This window comes from Myodes glareolus, chromosome 2 (assembly GCF_982192425.1).
Source record: "Myodes glareolus chromosome 2, mMyoGla1.1, whole genome shotgun sequence".
Lineage (NCBI taxonomy): Eukaryota > Metazoa > Chordata > Mammalia > Rodentia > Cricetidae > Myodes > Myodes glareolus.
Window position 1 is genome coordinate 94,110,445 of NC_142027.1, and position 18,990 is coordinate 94,129,434.

An 18,990-nucleotide genomic window follows, 5' to 3' on the forward strand; every position below is an offset into this window, starting at 1 on the left:
AAACAGCATTGTAATTATTTCTACAAATAAAACTGTAAAAGGAAACCAGGCACTTCAACACTGGAACTATTTCATTTTGGGTTGTTCCTTATTCTTGCCAGTATTTTTCTGCTTTCAGTTTGGAAAGGACATTATGTTTTCAATAAACTACTGTGATTTCCCAGCCGTTGCTCTCTGAAGGTTCATCTGGAGCTAGCCCATTCATTTGAGTCTAAAATCAAACAGAGCATCACATCAGTTATTGAGTAAAGCAGAAAGTACTGCAGTACTACAGACGTATAATGATTCTTTAAAAAAATAAAATAAAAACAGAGCCAGCATCAATTTTAGTGGTATATATATTTTAAAGGCAAGCTTGTGTTATACCCCACACTTAAGTGGGAACCTATCTTCATATAAGAGGATGTAACATTAATTAACAAACTACAATTTGACAGAGGCATTTTGCAAGTGTGAAAGACAGCCTCCTCCTCCAAAGAGTGAGACAGAAGGAGAGGGGAAGAGAGAGAGAGATAGAAAAAGGTGCGGGGGGGGGGGGGGGGAGGAGGTGGAGGGGGTCTACTTTCTCAGCAACACAGTTCAAGCCTAATTGTTCAAACTTACTTTCAGTGGTGAATTAGTCCTGAAGGAAAAGCTCCTAACACTCAGGCAAGAAGCCACCTGACAATTGTTGGGAAAACACACCTATTTCCCTCTAGCACCCCGCGGAGCTCCTGGAGGACCCTCAATTCTTCCTGTGCTCCTTACCCAAAATGTCTCCTACATATTGTCCACACCTTACTCTTAGACTTCTGATTATTTACGTCGCAGTTTGAGGCGCTGTGAACTGAAAAGAGAGTGACAAGTGGAAATTAAAAACCCCAACCTGGCAATCAACACAGGAAGCAAAGCGCCAGGTTGGAACTCTGCAACTTGGACTGCGAGGGGGCTGGGCGGGTCACAGGCCTTTCTGGGCCTGACTAGTCAGTCTCCAGCGCAGGAGCCAATCGGCCACAGGCCCATCCGTTGCCATGGCTCCTCTGTGTGCAGGAGCTTCATTTATGTGTCGTGCGCCCGCCCCCAGGAGCCAATTGGTGGCCCTCTAAGGCGTTGTCATGGCCACACTGTCTGTTAGGGACGCAAATGCTCAGAGCCACGAGTCTGCACTAGGCTGCCTCAGCCTAGAGCTCATGAGGGACCTGGCTCTAGGCTCCAGATGACACTGAGACCTCATTATATGAACTCCCGCCATGAACCGAAAGAAGCTGCAGAAGTTGACAGACACCTTAACTAAAAGTTGCAAGCATTGTAAGTAAGAACCGAATGCTGAAGTACCCATGACTTCCGGGCCAGGTCTCTTTTCTACCTAGTGTCTCCTTCCTGCTTTCACCACAAGGTCCCTCCCCTCCCCCCCCCCACACTACTCCTCAAGAGAAATCTGGAAGAGAATCCCCTTCTGGGGTGTCAGCTCCTCCTTCAGTCCCTGGATCTTTAGAACTAGGTCGCAAGCGTCTCGAGTACGCTGCCTGTGCTCGCGCTCACACTCGCTAAATTCAGACTCTCTTTATTTGCTTTTATGTTAAAGAAGTGAGATGCTGTGTGCTTGGGAGGCATGTGACTTTAACTTTACAAGGGTTGAAAAAGTTCTAGAAAAACTCTAGAATCAAGAAAGTAGCAGAGCCAATATATAGCACCTTCACCTACTTTCTAGCTCTCTCTAGAGCAAATGAACCTGTGAGGGCTAGGCTCTGGGAGTTTAATAATGAGCCCCATAAGGCAACACAGTCATCCACTCCTGGAAACCTTTAAGAAAGACACTTGGGGCTCTCTAGCAATGTTCTGTTTGAAACCTGCATTGCTGAGCAAATTCAAGATAGTAAGGAATCTGTCCCCAGTTTCAGACACTCATTAACTGCTAGTGGGGTCCAAAGGTGAAGGGAATCTTCCAAGGGGCCAGACCCCAAAGCACTGTACTCAGGCTGAAAAATCAGAGTTGCCCTCAGCCTAAGAAGCCATGTGTGGATGTGGTTGGGATGAAGGCACTGTTGTCTGGTGTGTGAACTTAGAAGCCGTGTGATGGTTGAAAAGCTACTGGTCACTTGAGGAAAACAGGAGAGGTCTGCATATTCAGACTATCTCTGCTGAACAAAGGTGTAGAAATGAACTTCTCATGGAGCCCCAAGAGGTCAACGCTAGACACAAATGTTTCTTTTACATCACTGGTGTCTGATATGATGTGTGAAAAATGATGCCACAGGGGTAGTACCAGAACTGAACATTATCATATACTGTTACACTGTATTAAAAAAAAGTCTCAGAAAAAGGAATCCAGCAAGTTAAGGTGTTTATTAATTTGATAGAGATTGTATTCTTTTGTTGTTTTCCTGCATCGCTTTCATCTCTGGGAGAATACTTGGTATTTCTAAAACGAGTGCAGACATTTCTGGCAAATACACATTAATAACCGACACACACAGTGCTCAACTGGTTGAATCTGTTCAGTAAGTTCACAATGCTTCGCAAGCAAACCCTGAGAACAATTCAAAAATAAGTGGTCTTCCTTTTGTGTTATATTTGCAGTACTGAGGACTGAGCAAACTATGCAAGCAATCTACCACTGAATTAAGCCCTAAACTAAGTATAGATTTTAAATTGTCAGTAAAAACATGTCTGAAAAATAAAACTCTTGATTTTTGATTTTAAATAATGTTTTATATAAATCCTAGAAACTTTAATTATTACTAGCAACAAGTAAGTGGTATGTTCAAACAGATACAGCTCATGGACATTGTGTTGATTTAAAACATCTCTAAATGACAGACGATGACACAGAGAATGAAGGACACGTTGTGTTGAACCAGAGAAGAAAGGGTTTTAGGTGGGCAGCTAGTTAATCCACCAGCTACAGATGAGAACTTCTGGGCCCGTGTAGCAACCCTGGAAAGATGAACAGCCAAATGGGATTTCCCTTAAATTCATGTAATATGTGGAGAATTCATGGGGGACAGGAAGGTCATACAGGGGGAAAGGAAGGGAGAAAAGATAAATACTACTAAGAATGTTTGAAAAAGTTACAGGAAAACATTATCTTATGAACATACTTAAAATAACTGTTTAATAAATATATGTATACCTATATATGTACCCACACAAACACACATGAGTTATGGTACATGTAGTAAGGGTGCTTCCCCACCCCCAAGAGTCATGCGCTATCTAACAAAAAAATTCAGTGGCAGGGATGGGAAACCTCCCCTCCAGTTATTGGTCAGGGAGATACGTGAGATTCCGTGATAGAATGGAATATAGCCTTTGCCTTTAATTGCCTTCTAGAACTTGACCGTGAGATTCTATTGCTGAAGACACCACACACTCAGGCACAGAATTTGTAGAGATTGAGATGGAGCTGATCTGGAAGCCTCCTCCCTGAGGACTAGCTCCTCAAATAACTTCAAAGTGCTCTGTAAGCAGCATAGAAAGGAGCTATAAGTAGTCCTACCCAGAAACCCTGTAAGCCAGGACAAAGACCGGACCTCCATGAAATCCCCAATGCTGCAATGGTGGCAGTTTTATCTTGGGGTCAACCACCAGCTTTTTAATTGAACTTATGGTCTACTGAATAGGAAAGATTCATGTCTGGTACTGTAAACCTAGCCAGCTACCCATGGTTGGAGGGAATCATGGGCCTCTACCAGAGAACCTATAGCTGCCACTTTCCTAAACCAGTACAGTTTCTAACTGTACTCTAAATAGTTACTCTTAGAGCCACAAGTCTGTCTCTCTCTCTCTCTCTCTCTTCACTAAAGAACTGATGGAGACTATTTCAGAGATTCTCAACTTTTAATAATTTAAAGAAATAGTGACTTTGCAACACAGCCCTTACTTTAAGGCTCAGGGAAAGTCACAGAAGAGGGAGCAGAAAGCTTTGAAGAGCCAGAAGACCAGGGTGCCTGCTACGAGAGAGTATGCTTAGACATGACCTGAAAAATTCAGCCATAACATATCAACAATATCATTTGGTGAACAAGATCGGTGTGTAACAACATCAGTTCACGTGCCAACGTGTACAAGGAAATGGGTCCCACTCGTAGATTAAAAAAAAAAGAAAATGACAGGTGTTTAACGGCTGCTGAGAGAAGAAGAATCAATTTTCTCCAGGGATCACTTCCTATATAGGTTCTCCAATCCCCAGGAGGTCAGTGCTAGACACGTGCACAAGTCTATTCAGTGGCTGTGTATGCATATGTGTGTGTGTGTGTATGTGTGTGTGCGCGCGTGTGTGTGCAAACAATAAAGAAAAGGTCATGAATTTGAAAGGGAGTGGAAGTCATGAGAGGGGAGGAGGTAAGGGGAACAGGGAGAGACAGCAGTCATATAGATGCAGTGCTCACATACAAAGCAATCAAAAGGTTTTAAACATCAGCAAGAAACTTTTAAAGATCTCAGTCATAAATGAAGCTGCTGTCACTTAAGTGACTTTTGTCTTGAGATGGAAACCCGGCCCATCAGCATCGGAGTTGTTCACACAGTCCTTCCCCAACCACAAACAGTTCTGAATTTTTAGAGCTTTTCACACTCATGTATTGTGCTTTTATATTTTAGATTTAACATTTTAACTGTTTTATATGTGTGGCTCTTGGCATTAAGTTCAGAAGACTTCTCTTTTCCATAAGTTGAAGGTGAAGTTATGACACCTATTAGAGATACTGAGGAGTATGTATCCCATGATTTTCCTTGTACACAAATAGCTACCATATTTTAAGTTATAAATGAGACACACTTAGATAGTAGGTTAGGTTAGCTACAAACAATAAAATAGTTACAACACTATCCTGTAATAAAAGTTGTTATTTTTTATTTCATTCATTATTCTTGCACTATAACAGGGGAGGTGAAACTTCACACAGGAAGGGACCCTGTACATGCACAGTGTCATGCAACTGTTATGATTGGCAATCTCTGGAACTGTGATTTTTCCCTAATAAACCCTGTACCAACTAAACACGAACTCCCCACTATGAATTTGACAAGAGTAGATGCATCATATAAGTGAAACCATATTTTACCTTCTGGTTAATACCCACTTAGCTCCATAGACATGCTTCTTCAGTTTCCCTGTATTTCAAAAGAAATTAGATTAAAAAAAATGTAATGGAAAAAAGGATTTATTTTCTGCTTGGACAAGTCTGGGGGTGGGGTTATCTAACTTTCCTCCCAGCCTGCCTTTAAACAGCTTTCTGTTTGCAGAAAGCCAGGAGCCTGGGATTAGGATACAAGTAAACACATCTGTAAGACAGGGGACCTAGGCCCAGTTGTCTGTTGTCACTGTTACAGAGATATGCTTTCACCCAGTTTTAAGAAAGAAACAGAAAGTCATCTCGGGGATTTTTGAGGGGGGCTAAGAATTCTTTATCCATAAGACCATCTCTGCACTAGGTCCATCATTGTGCTAGGTCATCTTTGTACTAGGTCATCTCTGCACTAGGTCCAGGTCTCTGTGCTAGGTTCATCAGCTCTGTGATAAGTCCATCTCTGCACTAAGTCCATGTCTGTAATAGGTCTATCTCTGTGTTAGGTCCATTTCTGTACTAGGTCCATCTCTGTGCTTGAGCATCTCTGTACTAGGTCCATCTCTGTACCATGTCCATCATCTCTCTGCTAGATCCATCCCTGTATTGGGTCCATAGCTCTCTGTACTAGGCCCATCTCTATATTAAGCACCTATTTGTCTATACTAGGTCCATCTCTGTGCTAGGTCCATCTCTCTCTGGTACTAGGTTCATCTCTGTAGTAGGTCCATCATCTCTGTGCTAGGTCCATCTCTGTGCAAAGTGTATGGCAGAAGTGTATTGCATGTTTTCTTTGAAAGTCAGCTTCAAGCTCTGAATCTTGCATGCCTATTAAAGACATTCGTTTTGCAGATGAGAAGCAGGTCTGATAGTGAATTGAGAGGCAGAAGTGGTTCCCTTTTCATTATGTTTTCCAACATGTGGCATCACCATGAGGACATAGATATACTTTTTCCACTTAATGCCAATGCATCTTGTAGCAATGCTTAAAAGCCAGTATTACACTGCGTGGCTATACCACATTTTGTTTAACCACTAATCTATCACCGAACATTGGTTTGCTCCTTTTGGCTTTTCTGAATGATGTCACTGTGAACACTGGTGCATAGGTACATGGCTGAGTCCCTGTTCTCAGCTCTCTCTCTCTCTCTCTCGTGCTCTTGGGTGTGTGTGTGTGTGTGTGTGTGTGTGTGTGTGTGTGTGTGTGTGAGAGAGAGAGAGAGAGAGAGAGAGAGAGAGAAAGTATTAAATTAAAAATAAATCTTTCTGCAAAATTAATCCAGAGGTTTTTCTCGTTAATGTTCACACAACTTGGAGAAGAATCGCGCTGGTTGGTAGAACATGCCTAAAATTCCTTTATTAGAAAATAACTCTGATTTCAAGGTTATGCCTTATAAATTTATTAAGCCTAAACTGAAATGAAAATGATTACACAGATATTTAGGAGCCTAAATTTCCAGGGTAATGCTCGTTTGTAAGTGCCATAAACACCTACCATCAAATGCTGGCTGTTGCCTGCAGTCTGAAACAGTGCAGCTGTGACCTGCCCTCCTGTCTGCACTTGCGAAGTCTCAACTCTGACACTACAGTCATTTAGGTCACACGACTGCTATCTTCTTTCATTCTAACTGTGATGGAGTCTATTTCTATTTAGCATTTGGCTCCAGAATGAATAATTTGCCTTCTGTTAGTGGGTAATGTAACTTTGGCATCATCTTCCTTTAACTCTAAGGCTCAGAATATGGGAGACTTGAAAATGGCAGCCAAGCATTAGATGCTTTTGATTTTGAACACATAAACTCATTAATGCAGTATTTGAGTTCTTGAAATTTTAAAGCGTGCTTTTGTTATGTGTCAATTTTGATCTTTTACAGTTAATAAATCTGAAGTGAACTGCCTTATAACGCTTTTCTATAACTTGGTGGGAGATGTGGTAGAAAGGCCAGGAGTAGTCATTGGACTAGATCGTAATGCATTTCGGAACATTCTGCATATGACATTTGGAATGACAGATGACATGATTATGGACAGAGGTAAGATACACATATGATGGGAACTGTAAAATTCAACTGTAAATAACAAAGGTTCAAGTTTGGTTATGCTCTTTGGAGGAATCTCGTGTTCTACATCCCCAATTACATTTGAATGTATTATTTTTAGTGGCCTATATATACATATATATAATTGTTTTTATTGAACTATGTATTTTTATCTGCTCCTCTCCTTCCTCTCCACTCCCCTTCTACCCTCTCTCATGTTCCCCAAGTTCCCAAATTACTGAGGAGATTTTTGTCTTTGTCTACTTCCTATGTACATTAGATCCATGTATATCTCCTTTGCTGTCTAGGTTCTCTGGGATTACGATTGTTGGTGGGTTTTTTTTTGTTTTGGGTTTTTTTTTTTTTTTGCTTTATGTCTGAAAATCACTTTTGAGTGAGTCCATATGATAATTGTCTTTCTGGGTCTGGGTTACCTCACTCAATATGATGTTTCTAGAGCATGGAAAGGATAGTTCTCTCTTTAGGTCTGTACCCCATTTTTTATTGGATTATTTGTTCTTTTGATGACCAATTTTTTGAATTCTTTGTGTATTTAGGAGATCAGCCCTCTGTCCAATGAGAGGTTGGTGAAGATCTTTTCCCATTCTGTAGGCTGTCATTTTGTCTTGCTGACTGTGTCCTTTATAGAAGCTTTGTAGTTTCAGGAGGTTCCATTTACTAATTGTTACACTCAGTGTCTGTGATGCTGGGGTTAGTTATATTTAGGAAGTAGTCTCCTGTGCCAATGCATTCAAGTGTACTTCCCACTTTCTCTTCTATGAGGTTCAGTATGGTTGGTTTTATGTTGAGGTCTTTGTTCTATTTGGACTTGAGTTTTGTGCATGGGAATAGATACGAATCTATTTTCATTCTTCTACAAGTTGATATCCAGTTATGCCAGCACCATTTGCTGAATATACTTTCCTTTTTCCATTTTATATTTTTTGCTTCTTTGTCAAAAATCAGGTGTTCATAGGTGTGTGGATTGATATCTGGGTCTTCGATTTGGTACCAATGTCCTCCTGTCTGTTTTTATGCCAATACCAGATTGTTTTCAGTAGCTCTGTAGTAGAGTTTGAAGTCAGAGATTGTGATGCCTCCAGAACTTCCTTTATTGTACAAGATTGTTTTGGCTATCCTGGGTTTTTTTTTCCATATGAAGTTGATTATTGTTCTTTCAAGGTCTGTGAAGAATTTTGCTGGAATTTTGATAGGCATTGCATTGAGTCTGTAGATTGCTTTTGGTAAGGTCGCCATTTTTACTATGTTAATTCTACCTAACCAAGAGCATGGAAAGTCTTTCCACTTTCTGGTGTCTTCTTTCATTTTTTTCTTCAAAGATTTAAAGTTCTTGTCATACAGGCCTTCCAGTTGTTTGGTTGGAGTTACTTGAAGATATTTTATATTATTTGTGGCTATTGTGAAGGATGATGTTTCTCTGATTTCTTTCTCAGCCAGTTTATTGTTTGTGTAAAGGAGGGCTACTGATTTTTTGAGTTACTCTTGTATCCTGCTATATTACTGGAAGTGTTTATGAGTTGTAGAAGTTCTTTTGTAGAATTTTTGGGACCCCTTATATAAACTATCATATCATCAGCAAATGGTGAGAGTTTGACTTCTTCTTTTCCAACTTGTATCCTCTTGATCTCCTTTTGTTGTCTTATTATTCTAGCTAGAACCTCAAGTACTATGTTGAATATATATGGAGAGAGTGGTCAACCTTGTCTTGTTTTTGATTTCAGTGGGGTTGCTTTGAGTTTATCTCCATTTAGTTTGAAGTTGACTGTTGACTTGATCAATATTGCCTTTATTATGTTTAGGTATGTTCCTTGTATCCCCTGGTCTCTCCAAGACCTTATCATGAAGGGATGTTGTATTTTGTGAAAGGCTTTTTAAGCATCTAATGAGATGATCATGTGGGTTTTTTTTTAGTTTGTTTATATGGTGGATTACATTGACAGACTTTTGTATGTTGAACCATACCTGCATTGTTGGGATGAAGCCGACTTGAACAGGTGGATGACTTTTCTGATGTGTTATGGATTTGGTTTGCCAGTATTTCATTGAGTATTTTTGCATAAATGTTCAGGAAGGAGATCAGTCTGTAATTCTCTTTCTTAGTAATGTCTTTGTGTGGTTTTGTGTACCAAGGTAATTATAGTCTCATAAAAAGAGTTTGACAATGTTCCTTCTGTTTTAATTTTGTGGAACAATTTGGGGAGTATTAATATTAGTTCTTCTTTGAAAATCTTGTAGAATTCTGCCATGAAACCATCTAGCCCTGGGCTTTTTTTGGCGGGGGGGGGATACTTTTGATGTCTGCTTTTATTTCTTTAGCATTTATAGGTCTGTTTAATTTGATTATTTGGTCTTGATTTAATTTTGACAAGTTATCCAGAAAATTGTCCATTTCCTTTAAGTTTTCCAGTTTTTGTGGAGTACAGGTTTTCAAAGTATGACCTGATGATTCTCTAAATTTCCTCCTTGTCTGTTGTTATGTCCCCCTTTTCATTACTGATTTAGTTAATTTGGATTCTCCCTCTGCCTTTTGATTAGTTTGGATAAAGGTTTTTTTATTTTGTTGATTTTCTCAAAGAACCAACTCTTTGTCTTATTGATTCTTTGTATTGTTTTCTTTGTTTCTATTTTGTTGATTTCAGTCCTCAATTTGATCATTCCCTGCTGTCTAGTCTTCTTAGGTAAGTTTGCTTCTTTTTGTTCTAGAGTTTTCAGGTGTTCTGTCAACTCACTAGTGTGGAATTTTTCCAGCTTCTTTATATAGGCATTTATTGCTATGAACTTTCCTTCTGACAATGATTTCACAGTGTCCAATAAATTTGGGTATGTTGTGTGGTCATTTTCATTGTGTTTTAGGAAGTTTTTCATTTCTTCCTTTATTTCTTCCTTAACCCATTGATTATTCAAGTCATTTGAATGTATTTTAATCTTCCAAAATGCTTGGAGAAGGAATGAGTCTCCTATTCCTTTTGTTGTTTAGAAAGAGAACATAACTAGTTTTCATACTTCATATAAAAAACCCCATTGTGTTCTATTTCTACTTAAATTTCCTTACATGCTAGAGAATACTACATAATATTTAAAATGCACACCTACCATGTAACAGCATTGTTTGCCCTGAGGAATAAAAGCACAAAATTATTTTATTAAGAAGCTTAAATATCAAATGACTAGTATGTTTAATACGACAGTATATTATTATTTCATCCATATTTTATATAGTAAGAACATTACTTATTCCCACAACATATGAAGGCAAAGTTGAATCTATAACTAGAAGAGTTTTCTCAGGTTGTGTGTCTAAGTTTCTTTTTCAAATGAGGACATGGGGACCTTGGGTCTTGAAACAGCTGTGAAATGGAGAGTGAAGGTAGGCTTGGTATATCATGCAGAATTAAAATCCAACACAAATGTTACATTGTGTCTTTTTAGTATTTCGAGGTTTTGATAGAGACAATGATGGCTGTGTAAGTGTAACTGAGTGGATTCATGGATTATCACTGTTTCTTCGAGGGACTTTAGAAGAAAAAATGAAATGTAAGCCTGCAGATCAACTTCTAGTTTATGCATTATGACAAACATAGCAAAAGCTTTGTAAATCACCGTCTCCAGTCCACCAGTGAAGTGGGTCCTGGTAGGTTGGTTGGTTGATTGGTTGGTTGGCTGGTTGGTTGGTGAATCCTCACTGGCCTTTTATAGAGTAAATTAAGTTGATTAAGAATGCGATTATAGTAATTAAGAAGAAAATCAAACCATTAAGGAGCAGCATGAAAGGAAGCAGCACAGGATGTAATCTACATTCTAACCATGCACCACTACATCCACATTCTAGTTTAGAATGCTCATTAACAAATATTAAACCTAATTTAAAATTTCTACTTTTTAAATAATTCTCAACTAATGGAGTCATACTTCATTTAATAAAGTTAACATAAACACACAATTGCTTTCCCATGTGTCCAGTTAGCAAAGCTCATGCCATTGCTCCTAGGAGTTTCTCTTCACAGTCTGCTAAAGAAGCACAGAAAAAGGGGTGGGGATATTTCCCTAGTGTACACCATCATTCCCATGAAAGTCAACTAGCATCAAGTTTGCAGCCCAGTAATGCAACAATAAGATATGCCTCCACCCTGACTGCTTTGTCAGAAGAAAATGGCACTTTAGTGATAATCTCAAATACACAAACACACAACACACACACACACACACACACACACACACACACACATATATATATATATATATATATATATATATATAATTTTTTTAGATTGCTTTGAAGTGTTTGATTTGAATGGGGACGGCTACATTTCAAAGGAGGAGATGTTCCACATGCTGAAGAACAGCCTTCTCAAGCAGCCCTCTGAAGAAGACCCTGATGAAGGGATCAAAGATTTGGTTGAAATTACACTTAAGAAAATGGTAAGTATGAGTAACTTAAAAGTTTTATATTCAAGCCTATAGGCAAGGTGTGGGATAGAAGTAAGAACCCAGTGACGATGATTTCCAGCATTCTGCTTAGTTAAATAAAAGTTGACTTGTAGTAGAACATTCTCTTTGAGCTGCAGGAGTGGGACGGTGACAGAGCACTTGCCTAGCATGTGAGAGGCTCTTGAGTCCATGCTCAGTGACCACTTGCCCTCCACACACTACAAAGCTTTATTTTTCAGTGTCCCACCCTAATCTCTCACTCTTCTCCTAACACTTGACTGCGAAAAAGAGTGTGCCTCTGCAGCAAAAGTGCCATGTGTTCACTGACCCAGGCTGCTCACCTCTCAGGACCAAGACCATGATGGGAAGCTGTCCTATACGGACTATGAGAATGCCGTGAGAGAAGAGACTCTCCTGCTGGAAGCCTTTGGGCCATGCCTGCCTGATCCAAAGGTACCAATATTCCTTTTTTTAAAGAATTCAAAACGGAATTTGCAACAGACAACCCAGGACTTCTCAGCTTGGTGTATGGTAGTGAGAAGAATAAGAGCATAGAAAGACCCCTCCCCCACAGAAATGACAATTTGTCTCAGGCTACTGTCACAGCCCACTAGTGTGTTTTCTTCATTCTTAAATGCATTAATCCATGTTAGAAAGAATTAATAAGGATCAATGTGTGCCAGAAACCCAGAGGAAAGACTTAGCGGCTTCACAGGAGGACAAAAAGCAATATGAGAATTGTTGCACAACATTAGGCTAAGTATTATATTGTTATAACAACATTTAATGATTTGCATATTGCTTTTACTATGGCAGGCAGTGTCATAAGCACAATATCTCATACCATCCAGCTTAGAGACGAGGAGCCAAACTCAGTGGATTAAAGCATTTTATCAAAGCTAACTTGACTAATTAGTGGCATGCCAGGATGGATATGCTGGTGCTCCTGATAGAGAGCTACATAAAGTATGGTGACAGGCAGGAGAAAGAACATCCACGCCATCTAGATCATAAGAAGACAGTAAGGCTTATCCGAAGAACCAGGTTTCAAAGGAAAAATAGCCAGGTAAATATGCAGAGGTAATCCAGGCAAAGGAAACGACATGTGAATGAAAGAAATGGAGGAAGGCAGTGAGCGAGGAAGGAGAGCCTCACTTGGACTTGGCTAGATACAAAATCAGAGGTGCCTCCACAGCCTGCAGTCTGGACAGTGGTAAGGATCTGTTGGGGTTTGAACAGACAATTAATGCATTAATGAATATCCCCATCCTCTGAGCTCTAGTTTGTATCTCCAGCTGCCAATTCATATGTCTACAAAGATTTCTTCTAAAAATTCCTGGTTCCTATAGAACTTGCATCTCCCTGCTTCTCTGGTGTCGTCAAATGGTGCCGTTTCCAGTCATTTCAGTAACCTGAAAGTCGTACTTGGTGGTTTCTCCTGGCACTCTGAGCTACTCCTTCAGCATTTAGCCTTAAAATGGTCCAAGCCAGTGGCCATCATCATCTGTCTTGTCTGAATTATTAGCTTTCTTACTCCCACTACTTTTCCCCTACTGCCTTTCCCCTGCTACACCCACTGCATTTGAAAATACAGATGCATCACACCCCACCTTTTTCCACCTTCTCCTGTGAGATCTCCAGATGCAGATTCTGTATCCTGTCTCTTCAGAAACATCTCTTCCCCTTCCATATGTCTGAGGCCATTGAAATGGGAGCAGTCAACTCTGTGCTCTTCCCTTCCTGCCCCACTACCGACTGTGTTCTTCCCATCTCTTCCTCAACTCTTTACGAGCCTCAGGATCCTTGTAACCCATGATCACTAGACTTACTACATCATACAGACAACCTTTGCTCCCTTACCCCTGCCTCTCTTTGCTCAAGCTTGCTTTTTTCCTCTGTAATATTTCTCGCATGGTATTTATTTGCATGCACACTGTGTGCCTCATCACATATATGTGAGTTTCCTGAGGTCAGGAGAGGAATTCTTTTTACACTATTTTTGCACAACTTACATATTGAGTACACAAAATAGATGCCTAGAAAAACATACATAAATTAGTGGAGACATGAATGGGTGGGTAGAGGGATGAATGGATGGCCTCAGATGTCCCTAGTAGAAAGTTCTGAGCCTGTCTTCCTCCCTTGTTCAGGAACTGCTTAGTCATTTTATTTCCAGCATCCTCAAGCTATTCCCTGATAGTAAAATCTTCCTGTTCAAATTCTAAAGGCTTTAAAACTTTTCCATCTTAAAAGCAAAACAAGGAGCTGGAGAAATGGCTTAGCAGTTAGGAGTATGTGCTTCTCTTGTACATGACTCCTACTTGGTTTCCTGTGCCAAATCTGCCTATAACTCCTGCTCCAGGGATACTTGGTGCATCTGCTCTTAGAAGGCACCCAACCCACTCTCATGTGAATGTACTCCACACAGAAGCACACATACACAGTTGAAAAGAAATCTTTTTAAAAAGCAAATGGAAACAAAAGGATAGAAGGAAGGAAGGAGGCAGAGAGGGAGGGCTTGTATTCACATGAGTTTCATAGCCTCTTCTACCTGTACATCTACAGGTCTTGAAAAAAACATCCATTTTAAGACTGGCTCACTCCTCATCTTCTAGAATCTTGTTGCTGAGATCACCCTGTCCCTCTCCACATCCGAATGTAAAATCTTATGAATGTCCTTGGGTCCTTGACTGTGTCTGAGTCCCTGGATGCCCAGAGCTCAATGCTGTTGATCCCCACTGAAGCCTCATACAAGAGCTCTACTCCCAGATCCTGACCTCCAATAGGAGGCTGCTGCAAAGCTATCCGAGAAGTTCTCAGTGCCCATTGTGTTAGTCAGAATTCTCTAGAACACACGTTCTCAATCTGTTGGTTGAGATCCCCTTGGGAGCTTAAATGACCCTTTCACAGGAGTCACCTAAGACCTTCAGAAAACACAGATTTACATTAGTATCCCTAATGGTAGCAAAATTATACTTAGGAAGTAGCAAAGAATATAATTTTGTGGCTGGGATCACCATAACATGAAGAGCTGTATTAAAGGGTCACAGCATTAGGAAGGTTGAGAACAACCAAAATAATAGGTTCTAATCTCAGTCAAGGAATCAACTAGTCAGACAGAGTGAGGGCAAGCAGACAGAGAGAAAATTCTTCCTTCTTTCATGTCCGTTATGTAGGCTGACACAAGAAAGTGTGTCCAAGATTTAAGGTGGGTTTTCCCACCTCAAATGATCTAATCAAGAAAAATTCCTTACAGGTGTGCCCAGAAGCTTAGGTTTTAGTTAACTCCAGATGTAGTCAAGTTGATAACTGAGAAGAGCCATCACAAATCCACCCCTTGTCAACTTAACACAATCATATCCCCTTATGTCATGCTTAATTTCCACATAAAAACAATAGCCAGGTCATGATAACACCTAACATGATGTAACTATCCCACATACAGGAACAAATACATATATTTTAGAATAGGTGGCAATCCCTTGTGGGGCATTCTTTTAGCAATTCAAAACTTAAGTTTGATGATCATTAATATTATCTCCATTGATTTTACATTACATGAGAAAAAAATCAAGGAAAGAAAATACAAATACATTATCTACAAAATATGACAAAACCCCTCATTCAATTATCATCCTCATTTCTGAAACTAGTCATATGACCTCAGCTGGTACTTCCTCCTACTACTTGTTCTGTAGTTCCTCTACCTTGAGCAAGCTCATCAGCAGGTTTTGATTCTTTTCCACTATTATGTCAGGCCAGCTGCTTCAGAATGGTGAGTGACATGATAAGACCAATGTGATACCTGAGAATAAGTTTACTGTGACTCTTCTCTGGCTGTGAAGCGAATTCCTTGTTCAGAAGCAATGCTGTGTGGAATGCTGTGATGGGGGATAAGGCATTGGCAATGGATGTGGGTCCATGGATGGTGTTTTGGAAAAAAAAATCACATGCAGGAAAGGCAAACCCACAACCAGAATGAATATACGCCATAATAAGAACAAGGTATTGTCCTTTCCAAGGAGGAAGTGGTCCAATGTAGTCAACCTGCCAGCAGGGCACTGGCTGATCACCCCAGGGAATAATGCTATGTTGGGGACTCAGGTTGGTCTTTGCTGTTTGGCAGATTTGTCACTCAGCTGCAGCTGTAGCCAAGTCAGTCCTGGTGAGTGGAACTTCATGCTGTTGACCCCATGCATAACTCCCATCTCTGCCACAATAGCCATTTCGTTCACGGGCCCACTGGGCAATGGCAAAAATGGTTGGGAAAAGAGGCCGACTGGCCACATAATGTGTCATCATATCTACTTGATTATTAAACTCTTCCTCAGCAGAAGTCAGCATCTTAATGAGGATATACCAGGGAAACAAGTATCTTCACATCCCGGGTGAAGGATCTATGGACATACTTGTTCCCCAGATGCCTTTCTCACCAGTTTTCCAAGTCCCTGGCCATCTAATCCATTGGCTATGACCCATGAAGCAGTGAACAACCACACATCTAGTCATTTATCCTTCCAAACAAAATGTGTGAACATGTGTATTACCTGAACTCCGGCCCAGGGTCAAGATTTCCCTGTACCAGTGTCTGTTAGGATTCTCATACACAGGGATTATAGCTCTACAGCTGTTTACTTTTAGGTTGTACCTGTATGCCATCAACAAAGTAGGCCCTAGTTTCTTTCTTCTTCTTCAGTCAACTGCTCCTAGGGCATACCGCCTGAGTCTACAGGTGTATGCTTGGGAGTAGATGGCACTGTAACAGGAGTAGAAACCACAGACTTTGGAGCAACTTCTTTATGTAACTTGCTTGTACCTGCAGGACCTGCTCCGTCTGATCATGTGTATACCACTTCTGGTCCCTAATTAACTGTTGCTGTGCACAGCCTACTTTATGGTTTTGTGGGTTAAATGGCACCCAGATTGTGATGGGCAGCTCAAGTTATAGGGTTAACTTGATGGTCCACTGCCAAACATTCAGTTTTCGCTAAGGCTCAATAATAGTAGTGTAACATGAGGGCCAGCTTGTTGGGGTTTCTGTCCCACCCAGTACCCCACAGCCAGCAAGCCACAAAGAAAAATCACGCACAAGACTCCATAAGATTATAAAGCTGATTGGCCCATTAGGTCAGGCTACTTATTAGCTCTTATAACTTATGTTACCCCATTATCCTTATCTATGTTAGCACATGGCTCAGTACCTTTTCCAGTGGGGCAGCTTACATCTTTCCTCTCCGGTGATCTGAGCAGAACTGCGGAGGGAGCTTCCTGCTTTCCAGAATACTCCCAGTCTCTTTGCTCCACCTCTACTTCCTGTCTGGCTTTCCCGCCTATACTGCTTGCCTGGCCAATCAGTGTTTTATTAAAATATGATTGACAGAATACAGACAATTCTCCCACACCATAGTAGGTCAAGAACTGTCCCTCAAAGGGAGAGGAGTTGTCTGCAGATGATGGTAGGAGCCTTCCTACAAGATTGCAAAGGTCTTCTTTGTGATTCACCCCTAGGGGCATGCTAATGGCTCCAAACAGCATCAATATCTGCCACTGACAACTCAAGAACCATTGGGTCTGCGAGATCATATGCTTCAGATGGTAGCACAGACAGCATAGCAACCCTGACCTACTGAAGAGCCTTCTCTGTTCCAGGACCCACTCAACGCTAACAGATTTTCAAGTCACTTGGTATATATGCTCAAGTAACACATCCAAGAGAAGATTGTTCTCTCTCCAGAATCCGAATAGACCCTCTAAATGTTGGGCTTCTTTTTTGGGAGTGGGGGCGGTCACATGCAATAACTTGTCCTTAACTTCTAAAGAAATACCTCTACACGTCCCATACTACTGCCCTGCTAAACATGTCACTGAGGTAGAAGACCCTTGAACTTTTGTGGGATTTACTTCTCATTCTCTGATGTGCATATGTGTCTTCAACAAGTCCAAAGTGGTTGCTACCTCCTGTTCACTTGGTCCAATTCGCATAATGCCATTAATATAGTCGACCAGTGTGACATTTTGTGGAAGAAACAAGTGATCAAGATCTCTTCAAACTAAGTTTTGTCACAGAGCTACAGAGTTGATGTATCTTTGAAGTAAAACTAAAGGTGTACTATTGGTCTTGCCAACAGAAAGAAAAGCGCTTTTGATCCTCTTTATGGTCAGGTACCAAGAAAACGGCATTTGCTAAAGCATTAGCTGCATACCAAGTACCGGGAGATGTGTTTATTTGCTCAAGTAAGGACACCATGTCTGGCAAAGCGACTACATCAGGAGTCACTGGACATTTAAGTTTTTGATAATCAGCTGTCATTCTCCATAAACCATCTGTCTTTTGCCCTGGTCAGATAAGAGAGTTACGGGAAGAATTAAACTACTACCCCTGCATTTTCGTCCTTAATGGTGGCCCTAATTTCTTCAGTTTATGAGATGCAATACTGTCCTCTCCTCTTTGTCCCTGGTAGAGGCAACTCCAATGGCTTCCATTTGGAATTTCCAACCGTAATAACCCTCACTTCACAGGTCAAAGAACCATTGTGAGAATTCTGCCAATGTTGAAGTATTTCTATCCCAATTATACATTCTGGAACTGGGGAAATAACTACAGAATGAGTTTAGTGATGTACTAGAGCTATTGTGAGTTGTACTTCAGTCAAAACTCCATTAATCATCTAACCTCCAAAAACGTATAACAAGGGGCCCCAATGCTTCTTGGGCTCTCCCTCTCACCGTTGTCCCACACCTGTAAAATCCACTCTCATATATATTCCCCAGACATCTGACTGAATGAATTGGCAAACTCACTAAGGTCTTTAGCGGTGTAGCACACATCTCACGAACTACACTTTTTATCTCCCATTTGGGAGCTGACTGGCGTTAAGTCTGGTCATAGGTCTAGAGGTATTGGTGGGCCCTGGGAAACAGCAGTATTGTCTTGCCTGATATCTCCTTCAGGGAAAGTCACTGTTGGGTTAACATACAATAAATTTCCTTATGTGGAACATCATGGCCGATTAACCAGTATCGACAATCCATACAAGCTATACCGCCATGAAAATCAATATGTCCATGCTACTCATTATAGAGCAGGCATTACGGACATCACTTTGCCTCTGCTGCCAATTACAATAGCTAAAGTCACTGTGCTTGGTGGTTCAATGCTGCCTATTTTCAGGCTCAATTAAACCCATCACATTTAAATTCATCCAATTGAGCATCAGTGTCTCTGACCCCAAGGTCAGGGGTAGGGAGAATGGCACATCTTATGCTAAGGGTGGAGAGATTTCTTCCCCAGAGGAAATAAATCCTCGGGCATCTGAGGTGTCAAAGTTCTCAGCCTCAGTATGATACTCTCACACATCACCATCCCAAGTTATAGGATCCCATTCTTCACCAGTTAACGGCTCTATCATAAACCCCCAAACCTCCATGTCTGGGACTTGAATTTTCCCTGTAAT

The 18,990-nt window shown here is 40.7% G+C and overlaps 1 protein-coding gene across 17 annotated transcripts in view; it reads left to right on the plus strand.

The window, feature by feature from the left end:
• Positions 1 to 1,104: 1,104 nt before the first annotated feature.
• The window catches only part of Clxn (calaxin), a 41,361-nt gene continuing 23,475 nt past the window's right edge, over positions 1,105 to 18,990 (plus strand). For 7 of the 17 annotated variants that reach the window (XM_087903146.1, XM_087903134.1, XM_087903151.1 and 4 more), the window contains exons 1-6: positions 1,105 to 1,287; positions 6,923 to 7,081; positions 9,748 to 9,786; positions 10,538 to 10,642; positions 11,376 to 11,527; positions 11,885 to 11,989. In XM_087903146.1, the coding sequence (XP_087759272.1) occupies positions 1,230 to 1,287; positions 6,923 to 7,081; positions 9,748 to 9,786; positions 10,538 to 10,642; positions 11,376 to 11,527; positions 11,885 to 11,989 (618 nt within the window). In that variant the 5' untranslated portion in view covers positions 1,105 to 1,229. Of the gene's footprint in view, positions 1,288 to 6,922; positions 7,082 to 9,747; positions 9,787 to 10,537; positions 10,643 to 11,375; positions 11,528 to 11,825; positions 11,990 to 17,044; positions 18,540 to 18,990 lie in introns of those variants that run through there. The other 10 variants (XR_015737077.1, XR_015737075.1, XR_015737078.1 and 7 more) reach the window with 6 other exon arrangements.